Consider the following 14,029-nt stretch of genomic DNA (forward strand, 5'->3'; position numbering starts at 1 on the left):
AATTAAATATACTTAAACACACCCTTTTACGTTGCTAAAGAGCAACAGATACATTTGTCATTTTATCAAGTTTATCAGCAGTTTATCACTTTTTATGAAGACCCCTAATATTTGGTTGCGCTATAAAAATTCTTTCTTCTGATCTTATAGTGATAATGATTTGATTAATAAATGACTTGAAATGAAAATCTACATTATGAATTAATGTGTGGGTATATAAGAAAGGATGTAGGTCTTCATAAAAGAAAAAGTCCATATAAAAAAGGTTTTCAATGAAGTTTACGAATTATAATATGCAATAGGTACTGTAGCCTGAAATAAAAAATAAAAAAAATGAGATGGATAACATGGTATTGTTTTATTAAATCGAAATAAACGAAGGGATATATCTACGGTGACCGACCAGATTTATGTGTCAAAACATCTGGACATTTCTAAGCATCGAGTTCGAACCTACAATTTTGTTTTTATAATAAAAAGACATAACATCTTTATATAAAATTTTATTTATTTATTTTTATTTATTTATTTATTTATTTATTTATTATTCAGTCTAAAAATTTACTAACTTTTTCACAGACGAGTTAAAGATAGAAAACAATTCAAGTTTAAATTTATATAAACTATTATTAAAATTAGGAACGCCGCTATATAGATTTGCTAGATGTATAGTTTTAACGATTGGTTCATGCATTGCATAATTTGTTTTACGAGTTACTTCGATAAATAATCTAGTATGCCGAAGATTACGCGGTGGAATATAGGGGATGAATAAATTAGACAAATCAGAGCATTTAATGTTAGAGTTAATTATGTTATAAGCAAACAAGAGCGAGGAACAAGTTCTCTCATACAAAGCCTGGAGGCCAAGTAATTTACGTCTGCTGATATATGATGGGAGGCCATCGGGCCAACGAAGCATGCGCAAAGCGATTTTAGTAAATATTTTCTGAACTCTCAATTTTCATGAGTGTACTTCATAGAATGGATTCCATATTAATGAGCAGTATTCGAGACGACTTCTTAACAAAGAAATGTAAAGTGATCTCAACGTCATTGGATCTTTAAAGTCTACGGAATTACGTCTAAAAAAACCAATCATTGCAAACGATTTTGAAACAATAAAGTCAATGTGACTAGAGAAAGAGAGTTTGGAGTCAAATAATACACCCAGATCTTTAATCTCATAAGAGCGGTTCAACGGGTGAGCATTTATTTTATAGTTGAAAATAGTGGTGCCAACCTTTTTTGAATAGGAAACAACGCAACAATTGTTCGTATTTAAAAATAAGTTATTGTTATTGCACCATACGGCAAAGGAATCAAGGTCAGATTGTAAGTTAATGCAGTCAAAAATATTACGTACTGTCAAAAACAGTTTAACATCATCAGCAAACATTAAGCATTTAGCGAATTTAAATTATTGAGGCAGGTCATTAATAAAGATAAGGAACAATAAAGGATCACAGTGAGCCCCTTGTGGAATTCCTGACCAAGCATCGATAAGCAAAGATGATTTAACTCCTCCAATAGACACAAAAGATTCCTATTCGATAGAAAGCTGGAGAAAAATTTCAACAGTTTTCCATTGATTCCATACAATTTCAATTTACGTAACAGAATAGAATGATCAACTTTGTCAAATGGTTTTGAAAAACTTGAAAAATCATCGCAAAGATTTACACAATATATATATGGTGGAGAGAATGTAAATAGGGAAAGACATTTTAGCAAGTTTTGGCTACTTTTTTTTTGTGACTTTGGAGTCCTTCACTTCCGAAGGTGATGATGGCAGGGCTTGATTGCTACCCTTTCAGTGCCAGATTATTCACGTGTATGTTGTATTTTACAAAAATCGATGTGATTTATATTGGTTAGGTGTGGGATTTCGTTGTCCTTTGCAGCTGTGGTAGGGTGGAGGTTGTCATTGGCAAAGAGAAATGTATAATTTTATGAGCATTCTTAATCGATAACGATAGATTAGACAAATGTAATATGAGTTGTATTTGTACATTTAAGTGAATGTTTATGATTGTTGTACATTTTGATGTAGCTCATTGATTGGCATGTATATATATGAGAGTAAATGATATTTACATTGATTACATAAATTTTGTATAGGCTCAGCCTATTTTAAGTCACGACTAGTACATTGTTATGTATTGTGTGTATTCTTAAAAATAGATCACATTTATGAATGTTAATCTTTAGTTTTATGAAACTGTTTAGTATGATGAGTTGTATTATTACATGGGTGTGTGTTTTTGGCTGCATATATACATATATATTTATATCTAAGCGATTTTTACAATGGTTAAGGTTATTACATTGTAAATTTAATTCAGTCTTGGGATTGCAAATTTGTACTATACTTTTATTTTTATTTTTTTTAACAATTAATTTTGTTTGAACATATCTGAACTCTCTACCTCATCTCTTCTTTTTTTCCTTAATTTTTTTCGACTTTTAAAGCGCTTTGTCAAGCTTGGCTTTGTAAATAAACGAAATAAGTTGTTGAAAATGTTGTGGATTTTTTGTCATTAGGACTTCGTCAATGTTATTAAATTTTTTAAAAATGTGAAAATCGTCCCTTAGTTGCCTGTATTTGGAGCATTCAAAGATTGCATTATTTGGTGTAACTATGATGTTACAAGTATTACACATGCTTGAAATGTGGCTATGCATCAGATGTAAAAAGGATTTATTGTACGTATATCCTGTCATTAGTCTGTTGATGAGTTTGATATCGTAAGGTCTGAGTCTAAGTTTTTCAGTCTTAACCACGGTTTTCGTGCAGTAGCCGTAATACTGTCCATTAGATTTCGGTCCCAGTTGATGCAGTTGTTTTTAACCTCTTGTATAGTTTCCTTCCATAGCATACACCCTATTTTCCTGATGGCTTCCTGGGGGGCCATTTGCCATGTACTAGTGCTGTTTTGGCCGCTATGTCTGCCTTTTAATTGACATTTATACCTAGATGACTTGGTACCCAGTTAATGATTAGTTTATCTATTTCAGAGTTACTAACCTGGTTGTGAATTTCAGCTATTAGAAAGTTGTGGGTTTGCTTGTGAGTAATCATTTTGACTGCTGCCAAACTGTCTGAAAAAATTAAAATTGTTTTCCATGTATTTTTCTTGGCAAGCTCTATTGCTTGAAGAATGGCTACAATTTCTCTCCTAGTGGAGGTGAGATTGTCATTGATGTTGTATAGGTAGGAAATATTATTGTCAAAGTCATAAACTGCACAGCCGATCTTACCTTCACCAACAGATGCATCAGTGGATATCACTTTAAAACCGTCTTTTTGTGCTATAGCCTTTTTTCCGCGAATATAGCCTGCAGCTGTGTGTGAGAGTAGTTGTTTTTAGACATGTTTAACCCTGAACCCTTAGTTTCTATTTTGAGGCTGTTTTTGTACTTTACATTGGTGTTGATTTTACTTAAAATTCCCTTAAATTTGGTGAAGGAATGAGTATAGCTATAGTTTACCTTTTGTCCATTTAGCAGTTCCGTTCTTAATCTAGGATTTATATACCATTGTTTGGTGAGTTCTTTTGCTGTTAGCCACTCTGCTCTTTTCAATGGAGTGAGTTCACACGCAATCGCATATCTGGGCAGTGTAGGAGCATTAGGAGGCAGCCCTAGACAGCGCCTTAAAGGTTCATTCGCAATTGTTTGCAGTTGCTTGTTAAATCCCTTCGATGCATTGGCGTAGCTGGTATTCGCGTACTCAATTTTTGGTCTTACAAATACTTGAAAGAGATTCAAGGCTATATTCGGTGCTATTCCTGCTTTTATCGTCGTTAATTTGGCAAGTAGATTTTTGCCTGGAGTTATGTCTTTTTTTATCTTGCCTATATGTTCTTTAATCGTGGAATTTGCATCTATTGTCCTACCCAACTATTTGGGATTGTGTACTTGTTCTATTTTGTGGCCTCCTACCTCTATGCAATATCTGTTTCTTTTTCCTGTCGTCATCAGCATGAATTTCGTCTTACTGAGGTTCCGTGTTAGGTGTAGGGAGTTTAAAATCACCTGCATTTCCTCAATTTTGGAAGCTAGTTTTATAATGGCTGTTTTTTCATCTTTATTGTGCACCACAACCGCCAGATCGTCTGCAAACTGGAAAAGCTGAGTTTTCTCTTCGTTGATGTTGTGAAGTTTCGCTGTGTATATGTTGAATAGTGTTGGTGAAAGGCAACTTCCTTGCGGCAGTCCGTTGTTTACTTCTATTGTCTGTTTTCCCAAACTAAGTTGCCGTGATGCGAAATAGTTATGAATCCAATGCAATTTTTATGTTAACGTTGTTGTCCACCAGTGTTTGATGAAGAGTTGTGAGATCAACGCAATTGTATGCATCCGCAATGTCCAGGAGGCAAACGACCACTTTTCCCTTGTTGTGTTTACTGGTGGCCACTAGATGTAACATCTCATTCAGACACATTGTTGTAGATCGGGTTTTTTGGTAAGCAAAGCTTTTTGGAGGGATGATGATTTTTTTGTTCGACTTCTTCTGATAAGGCGTCCTTGATGAGCAAGTTAAGGCTTTTTGCAACCACAGATATAAGTGATATAGGCCGAAAATTTCGAATATCTTCTAGGTCTCTGTTCTCTTTTGGTATTGGTACTATTTTTACATTTCTCCAAGTGTCAGGTACTTAATTTTTGTTAAATTGGTTTTCTAGGACTTTCAGAAATTCTTGTAGAGTTTCTTCTGATAAGTTTTTCAATATTTGGGACGTGATGTTGTCATGTCCTCTTGCTGTCGACATTTTCTTGTTTAATTTACGCAAAAAACTTTCTACAGAGAAATCTATATTTGTCTTCTTCTTCTTATTTGGCGCTGTAACCGCCTAAGCGATTTTGGCCGAGTCCAAAACAGCACGCCAGTCATTTCTCTTATGTGCTAACTGACGCCAATTGAAAATGCCAAGTGAAGCCAAGTCCTTCTCCACCTGGTCTTTCCAACGCAGAGGAGGCCTTCCTCTTCCTCTGTTACCAGCATCGCGGCCCGCGTTGAATATTTTCAGAGCAGGAGCGTTTCTGTCCATCCGAACGACATGGCCAAGCCAGCGGAGCTGCTGAATTTTAATTCACTGCACTATGTCTATATCGTTGTAAAGCTCGAACAGATCATCGTTAAATCGTCTGCGATATTCGCCATCACCAACGCGTAAAGGTCCGTAAATCTTTCGCAGAATCTTTCTCTCGAAAACTCCAAGAGCCGCCTCATCAGATGCTTTCATTGTCCATGCTTCCGCGCCATACACCAGCACAGGCAGTATGAGTGACTTATAGAGTGTGATCTTTGTACGACGAGAGAGGACTTTACTTCTCAATTGCCTACTCAGCCCAAAGTAGCACTTGTTGGCAAGAGTGATTCTCCGTTGGATTTCAAAGCTGACATTATTATTGGTGTTAATGCTGGTTCCCAAATAAACGAAGTCGTCTACTTTTTCAAACTTGTAACTGTCAACAGTGACGTGGGTGCCAAGACGCGTATGCTCTGACTGTTTGTGTGCTGACAGGAGATACTTCGTTTTGTCCTCGTTCACCACCAGACCCATTCGCTTTGCTTCTCTATCCAATCCCGAGAAGGGCAGACGTAGCCCTTGTTTTTACCGATAATATCGATGTCGTCGGCATACGCCAGCAATTGTACGCTCTTATAAAGTATTGTGCCTGAGTGGTTCAGTTCCCCCTTGTCTGAAACCTCGTTTGGTATCAAACGGCTCGGAGAAGTCCTTCCCTATTCTGACGGAGCTGGTGGTATTGCTCAACGTCATTTTACACAGCCGTATTAGTTTCGCGGGGATACCAAATTCAGACATCGCGGCATAAAGGCAACTTCTCTTCGTGCTGTCGAAAGCGGCTTTGAAATCGACAAATAGATGGTGTGTGTCGATCCTATTCTCGCGGGTCTTTTCCAAGATTTGGCGTATTGTGAATACCTGATCTATGGTGGATTTTCCAGGCCTAAAGCCACACTGATAAGGTCCAATCAGCTCGTTGACGGTGGGCTTCAGTCTTTCGCACAATGCGCTCGATAAGACCTTGTAACCTATGCTTAGAAGGCTAATTCCGCGGTAGTTGGCGCGTATGGCGGGGTCGCCTTTCTTGTGGATTGGGCAGAGCACACTTAAATTCCAGTCGTCGGGCATGCGTTCATCTGACCATATTCTGCATACGAGCTGATGCATGCACCTCATCAGCTCCTCGCCGCCGTACTTGAATAGCTCGGCTGGCAGGCCGTCAGCTCCAGCAGCTTTGTTGTTTTTCAGCCGCGTAATCGCTATTCGTACCTCGTCATAATCAGGCGGTGGGACAGCTACTCCATCATCATCGACTGGGGACTCGGGTTCGTCTTCCTCACTACTTTCAGCGCTGCTACCATTCAGTAGGTTATAAAAGTTTTCCCTCCACAATTTAAGTATATTCTGGACATCGGTCACTAGGTCGCCATTGTTGTTCTTACAGGGGTTCGCCCCGGTCTTCAAACCTTCCGTAAGTCGCCTAACCCTCTGGTAGAATTTTCGGGCGTTCTTCCTGTCGGCCAGCATCTCAAGCTCTTCGCACTCACGTATTTCGGCCTCTCTCTTCTTATTGCGGCAAATACGTCTCGCTTCCTTCTTCAGTTCCCTATAACGGTCCCACATGGCTCGCGTTGCGCCCGATCGCAGCGTGGCCCTGTAGGCGGCATCTTTTTTCTCTGCGGCTTCTTGACATTCCTCATCGTACCAGTTGTTCTTTCGGGCTCGCTGAAATCCAACTACTTCTTCGGCGGCGGTACTTAATGATCGGGAAATGTGGTTCCACTGCTCGCGTACGTCGGATTGTTGAAGAGTGCTCTCAGAGAGCAGGTGTGTGAGGCGAGTGGCGGATAAATTGGCCCTCTGTTGTGATTGCAGCTTTTCGACGTTAAGCTTTCCTTGCATTGTTGGGCGCACATTTTTTGCTGGACAGAGGCGGGTGCGTATCTTGGCTACAACAAGATAGTGGTCCGAGTCGATGTTTGGCCCTCGGAGTATACGTACGTCCAAAACGCTTGAAGCATGCCTTCCGTCTATCACAAAATGATCGATTTGGTTTCTCGTTTTTCGATCTGGAGACAGCCATGTAGCTTGGTGGATGTTCTTATGCTGGAACCTAGTACTACATATTACCATATTTCGGGCCCCGGCGAAGTCGATCAGCCTCAGTCCGTTATCGGACGTTTCGTCGTGGAGGCTGAATTTTCCGACAGTGGCGCCAAAGGTCCCTTCCTTGCCCACCTTGGCATTAAAATCGCAAAGCACGATTTTGACATCGTGTCGGGGGCAGCGCTCATATGTACGTTCCAAGCGCTCATAGAAGAGATCCTTGGACGCCTCATCCTTCTCTTCCGTCGGGGCATGGGCGCAGATGAGCGAGATGTAGAAGAATCTACCTTTGATGCGGATTGTGGCTAGACGTTCGTCCACCGGGGTGAACGCCAGTACTCGGCGACGGAGTCTCTCTCCTACCACGAATCCAACACCGAATTTGCGCTCCTTTACGTGGCAACTGTAGTAGACGCCGCAAGGCTTCACGCTTACTTTACCTTGCCCCGTCCATCGCATTTCTTGGATGGCGGTGATGTCAGCCTTTGTCTTCCCGAGGACATCAACCAGCCGGGCAGAGGCACCTTCCCCATTAAGGGTCCGGATATTCCAGGTGCATACCCTTAAATCATAGTCCTTTATACGTTTGCCGTGGTCGTCATCAGAAAAAGGGGGTCTCATCCGAGGCTGTTTGCTTCTTTTCATTGGGCGGGGTTTTAACGTGGCGGGACCCAAACCCAGCGCACGCGAAGTTTTACGCCTTCTCACTTTAGCTCGCTCCCAAACGGGTGTTTGGTTGCTACCCAGAGGATACGTGGATATAAATATCCGGACGTTGTGAGCTGCGATTTGAACCGTACGCACAAGAATCGCTTCTGGCCACTCCCAGGTGAATGGCAGTCAAAAGTTTTCCACTTCTGTGCACGGAACCATCCATCTATATTTGTCACCAAGGCGAATTTATATAAGGTGGTGTTGTTTAATCAGCTGTGTGTAGCGTTTGATTGTCAAAATTTTATATTTTGCTAGTGAGTGAGGGAAAACGTGAGAGTGTTTGCATTTTCTGTCACCCTTTTGCATTCGGAGAAGAATTGCTGAAATTTGACAATCACCAGCTAAAAGCATAAACAAAATACAAGTAATTGTTGTATTTGTTGAATCGATACCACCTTATATGAATTCGCCTTGTTTGTCACGTTCGTCAGTTCTTGACTGTCTGTGCCTACTTTGTGTCTCGTTCGTGTTGTGGAGCCTGTCCTTACCTGGTTTTTGATGTGTTCCAAATACTTTAGGTTGTCCTCAGAAGCAAATTCTTGTTTTGCATATTTCCTTCCTTTGGCGTTGTTTATGAAGTTCCAGGCAGCTTTGGTGTTCGGTTCGCAATTTAGTTCTTCCACTCTTCTCTTGTAGCTGCTGCTCTTTGCCTCTTTTATTGCCTTTTCCATTCTGCGGGCGCTATTCTGGACGCCTCCAGGTCCTCTATATTATTGGTTAGGTTAGCTTTTTTCCTGTTGGCCGTATGTACTCCGAATAATTTATTCAGGTCTTCATTCCACCATTTCCACTTTTAGGGGTAAACAAATTTGGGAGTTTGTGAATATCTTTAAGTGTGGTCAGCACCGGGAAATGCCTACTGCCTCCTATGCTGATTTGTGAACACTGCCATTCTAATTTCTCTTTATCTAGGTTGGTGAAGGTAAGATCCAGTATTGATCCCGCTTCATTACATACGTGCGTTTTGGTGCCATCGTTTAGACATAGAAAATTTGCGTTTTCAGTCTCGGAGCTTAGCAAACTGCCTTTAGGTGTGTTTATTTGATCGCCATACTTAGTACATCTAGCATTAAAATCCCCTAGTAGGATTACATTTCTGAAATTGCTCAGAAATATTAACAAGCGGTTTATTTCTGTCGAGAAATCATTGAATCTTAGGCTAGGCGGTAAGTATGCGTTATATATGGTTATGTTGGTGTTTAGGCTAGTAGTCTTTGCTATTAGTACATCCATATTGGTATTATACTTAATTTTCGTGAATTTGAGTCCTCTTTTGAAGCCGATAGCTACCCCTCCATAACCATCCGGCCTAGTCTTCCTTAGTAGATTAAAACCTATAAGATTGTGATTTGTTGTCAATTCGTCGTGTGAAAATATTTCCTGAAGGCATATAATGTCTATGTCGTGCCTACTATTAAAGTGGTCTTAATAGTTCTTATTTGCCTTAAGACTTTGTATATTATATTGTAGGATTTTCGTGTTCATTTGTGGGAGTTGGTGTAATTATATCTCTAACTTTACCAAATTTCTCTAGCAACTGTACTAGGGGTTCGTTTTGATCTATTTCAAACTTTTTAATGAGTAAGCTAACCAGTTTCTCTATTTCTGTCACTCTGTCCCACTGTGCACTTAAAAAGACAGGCTGTTTAGTTGTGTATTTTCTTTTTATACTGATTGCTTCCTTTTCGATATGCATGTTTGCGGGTTTGTACTGCGTTACTTGACTATACTTCTTTCTTGTCAATTTTTGGTTAACTACCTGTTATGACCTGATTGTGATTGGAAAGAGTGGCCGGAAAGTCTTCCTCTAAATCTAACAGCGAAAAACGATTTGCTCTATTTTCTAAACTATACATGTCAAAAGCCTCTTTTTTTGAGATTTTTTTATGGTCATTATCTCCAACACTTTTTCTTCTTTCTGCCACACTTCACAAGCCTTTTTGTAAACTGAGTTGTGACCTTCACTCCCGCATAGAATGCAATTATTAGTATTGGTTTTACAGTTGCTATTACATCCTTCCTCTTTTCCGCAAACAATGCATCGGTTTTTGGCTTTGCAGGTTAACCCGGTAGTTGAAACACTGTCTTACCCTCGGAATATAGTGCTGCCATTTAAGCTTAACATAAAATAGGTTTATTGTTTCCGGAAGCTCATGTCCTTGAAAACCAATTTTAACCGAAAATGTTGGCAGAAATTTTTCTCTATCATTTGGGTCCCGTCTAGTTAATCTAGTTACTCATGTCACTTTTATGTCTGATATGATGTTGCTTCAAATTTCTTGTTCAGAAAGCCCCATGGTTTCAATAAAATTTCTTGGAATGAATGGCTTCATTTCATTTTTAGTCAAATATTGGTTTTCAAGGCACTTGTTTGCTAATTCGTACGTTTCGAAAAAAACTTTGTATAAAGATTTCCCTATGGCCTTAATATTTTTAATGCCCACTATCTGAAAATTTCTAATTTTATCCCACAGGAAAAGGCCATTTCGCATTCTGTCGTTATTACACATTGGGCTTTTTGATGTGTCTATTAAAATACAAAATTCCCCCCTATGTACGTTTGTGTACCGCACACTGTACTTAATAATTTCGTTATTCGCAGTTGCTGTTTCGTTTCCACTTTTTCCGCTTATCTTTCTAATAGCCTGGCGTACGTGCATTCTGTCATTTTCGTCCGACTTAGTCTTTTTATTATTCTTTCTAACTGTACCTAATTTTGCACTGTCTTCGTCCGTCTCAGAGTCTTTTTTCTCCATGTTACTACCTTCAATTATTCTTTTCCTGTTTAATTTTTTCTGATTTCTACAGACTTCGAACCAATTCGAGGCAATAGAATCAGACTCATTAATATCTACAGCCTCTGACGCCGAGGCGTCGGCCATGCTGCTTTGAAAACTTCTTGCTCACTTATATATGTATACACCGCACTGAGAAACTTACCCACTGAAACATGCCAAACTTGATGCCACGCTAAATTGTCCTCTAATTATAGAGTTGTCTTTACTAGTTCTATATATTTTTATTAAAACACAAATACTGCACAGTGATAAAAGAAAACTTAACACTTATAAATGCTGCTGAAGTCGACGTTCCACTAAAGATGAGTTGTAACCTCCACCCTCGGCTGCTATGCTGCGAATGGCTACTTTTCTTTGTTTTATAAAATATTTATTACTTTTTTGTGAAAATATAACCGACTATCTAAAAAAACATGTAAATCAAATTTGAAACTTTGTAGAACTTATTAAAATTCAACAAATTTTAACAAATGGTGATCGAAATTTTAAGAATTTTCCAGAATTTTTTTGAGTATGCAGTTTAGTAGTCCCTTAAATTTTAGTGTAACAAAGTGCAAGTTTGAAGTAGCTTGGACTTACCATTGATTTATGCCAATTTTTTGTTCGCGCATATTCTTCCATACAAAGTGTGTTCAAAAACGTTTTGTATAGAGAAAAGAAGCAACTTCTTCCACAAAAAAATTTACCAAAAATCAGCGGTAAGTGCTTAAAATTTTCACTTTGAATTGAATAGGCTACAAAACTGCATACTCAGAATGTTTCTAAAATATCTAATTAATATTTTCGCCACTGTATCTACAACTTGTATTTTTTGAGGGAATTAGTATTATATTAATTCACGTTAGAATCGTTACATTAAAAAACAAAAAAATAAACTTAACAAATAGTTATACAAGTTATTTTAAGCAAAAAACACAGCCGACTTCAACTCCCATATAAAAATTTAAGAGTACCGTTAATTTCTTAATTATCTAATGATCGGGCCTAAACCAAATTAGTGTGGAATCACCTCTGAGGTACAACCTTTCCTTATAGAAATCGGTTAACGTTGTCCAAATTATGCGGTAGAATACACAAGAAAAAATATGTTCCGATGAATTGATAACCTTCCTTTTTTGAAGTCGGATAAAAAAACTTAGAAAATGTAGAGAATAATGATAGACTGCAATATAGCGAGAGTACCAGTTTGACAGAAAACATAACCTAAGATCGAGGAAAAAAGGACGCTGGCTATGTTTATGGATCCCTTATATACTATGTTCTTTGTGATAACGAAAGTGCTGGCACGTTTGTACGAAAATTTTTTTTTCAGCCACAGTACAGGGAAACTCTTATTAAATTAATAAAGAAAACTCTGAAAATCGGGACTTAATCGGTACACTTAAACGTTCCGACTTTAAAAAAATATTCAGCGATACAATTTTCCAAAAGTCGGTACTATCCCGCCAAAATCGGTACGAATGGTCACCGTAGATATACACCTCAATACCCCTCTTGGCTCCGCCACTGATAGGTGATGTTAATAAATAACGTTCCTAACGACGAAGGTGTAATTCAGATACAATACACTTAATACGACCTGTGTCTCTATTTGAATCGTCAAGTTTTAGAGTGGAAACGGAACACTGTTGAGGAAAGGAAGAACTTCTGCCGTTTTATTAAGAACTTTACCTACTTTCCCACATTTTTCCCATTTGTTTGGAGTGTCAGTGTCCACGAAACCTCTGTTTTCTTCCTCGAAATTATTAAGCATTTCGGGGTACTATTTTTATATAAATAGGGCAAACTTGGAAGTTAGAGGGAGCTCGAGCCCCCCATGATCGAAATGTCAGTTAATCGTTATTATCTTGTAATTAATTGCAATGATTATTTTTTTCCTTGCGCTTAATCATTTGAAACATTAATATGGTAGTAAACTTTCATTGGCATCCCAAGTTCTAAGCCAAAATTTCAACTTCCACTCGGCATGGGCGTAATCATAGTCTAAATAAAGGTTATCTGCAGCTTTTCGCCATGATTTTCAATGGCATATCTGTCAAAAAAGCTGAAACTAACTTTAGAATGGACTTTATTTCGACTATGAATTTGCTCCCATGTCTTTGTTGGGCGTTAATTTTGAAGAAATAATCAGAAATAAAAAAAATGTCTATGAAAATAGCTTGGTTGTCTAATTTAATCAAACACAGCACACTGTCTTACAAAATGTATGTATGAGAAAAATCTTATAATAGATAAGAAAAGATTGACGCTTACACAATCCATTAGTGTTTGGCCGAGCTTATCCTCCAATTTGTGGCGTGCGTCTTGATGTTGTTACACAAAGGGGAGAACCTAGAGTTTTACGCCGATTGTATTTTTACGAGAAGCTGTTTTTATAGCTGAAACACACTCAGGGGGTGACCGTTATTAGAAAATACCATTTTGTTTTTTATGTTTTGATGTTGATCGGAAACTGGGCTTGAACCCAGGCCCAGCGGAATGGTAGCACGCACTGCTAACCACAGCGGTCGCCAATAAAGTAAAAACTATTATAATTACAAAGCAAAAAGTATAGTACTATCTATTATCTTAAAGAAAGAAAATGAGAGAAAATAAATTTTTAACCTAATTGTTTGCCTTGTTTAATACATCCATTTTTCAGATACCGGACAACTCAAGATTCTTGGTCGGCCAGTATGTAACTATTCATGATGACGTCATAAGTCATGTGAACATATCAAATGTAAAGGAGGAGGATGGTGGCGAGTACGCCTGCACAGCACGAAATGCAATCGGAAAGTAAGTATATAATTATCGTCGTTTAAAGTACAAAACCGCGTAGGAACAAAATGCAAAACCGCGTACGTGAGGTGCGATAATTATTTGCTATAGAGTAAAAACACTCATATTTCAAAATGGTTCTCTTTTTTATTAAGCAATCGCATGTGACCAGTATATTTCAGGACGAATGGATAAAGGTTGAGCCATGAGCTTGTGTGCCCAAATCCAATTTTTGCCAAAAAATGTCAGTTGCGCGGTTTTGCAGAACGACCACACGCGGTTTTGTACTTTAAACGACGTATGTATGTACTCTTTCATCTTGTTTTAAAGCTTACAACGAATCCATTCTCACCTATATATAATACGCGAAGGGATTTTTTGTCCAGGACATAAGATCAAAAATCATGCTTACAAGCAGCGTTGCCAGGTTGACGTTTTTAACGTCATTGGGACGTTTTTTGTACCCTGTTGACGTTTGGACGTTTTTTGTGTAAAAAATGACTTTTTTTAACTTCCCAGTAATTTTTCTTTGTTACTAAATCTTATAAGTAGAACTGATTTTGAATTATTTTCTTAATAAATCTTTACAATCTTTGTGTTTTGCTGCATCTGCTT

The 14,029-nt window shown here is 38.3% G+C and overlaps 1 protein-coding gene across 1 annotated transcript in view; it reads left to right on the top strand.

Annotated features, from left to right (window-relative positions):
• The window catches only part of LOC118749696 (Down syndrome cell adhesion molecule-like protein Dscam2), a gene marked incomplete at its 3' end in the record, with an annotated part of 267,478 nt that overhangs the window by 23,255 nt on the left and 230,194 nt on the right, over positions 1-14,029 (top strand). Inside the window, 1 exon segment of the mRNA XM_036484490.1 lies at positions 13,290-13,432. Within this exon segment, the coding sequence (XP_036340383.1) occupies positions 13,290-13,432 (143 nt within the window).

The sequence above is a fragment of the Rhagoletis pomonella genome, unplaced genomic scaffold, assembly GCF_013731165.1.
Source record: "Rhagoletis pomonella isolate Grant_MI unplaced genomic scaffold, Rhpom_1.0 Rhpom_scaffold_00034, whole genome shotgun sequence".
NCBI classification, from domain to species: domain Eukaryota; kingdom Metazoa; phylum Arthropoda; class Insecta; order Diptera; family Tephritidae; genus Rhagoletis; species Rhagoletis pomonella.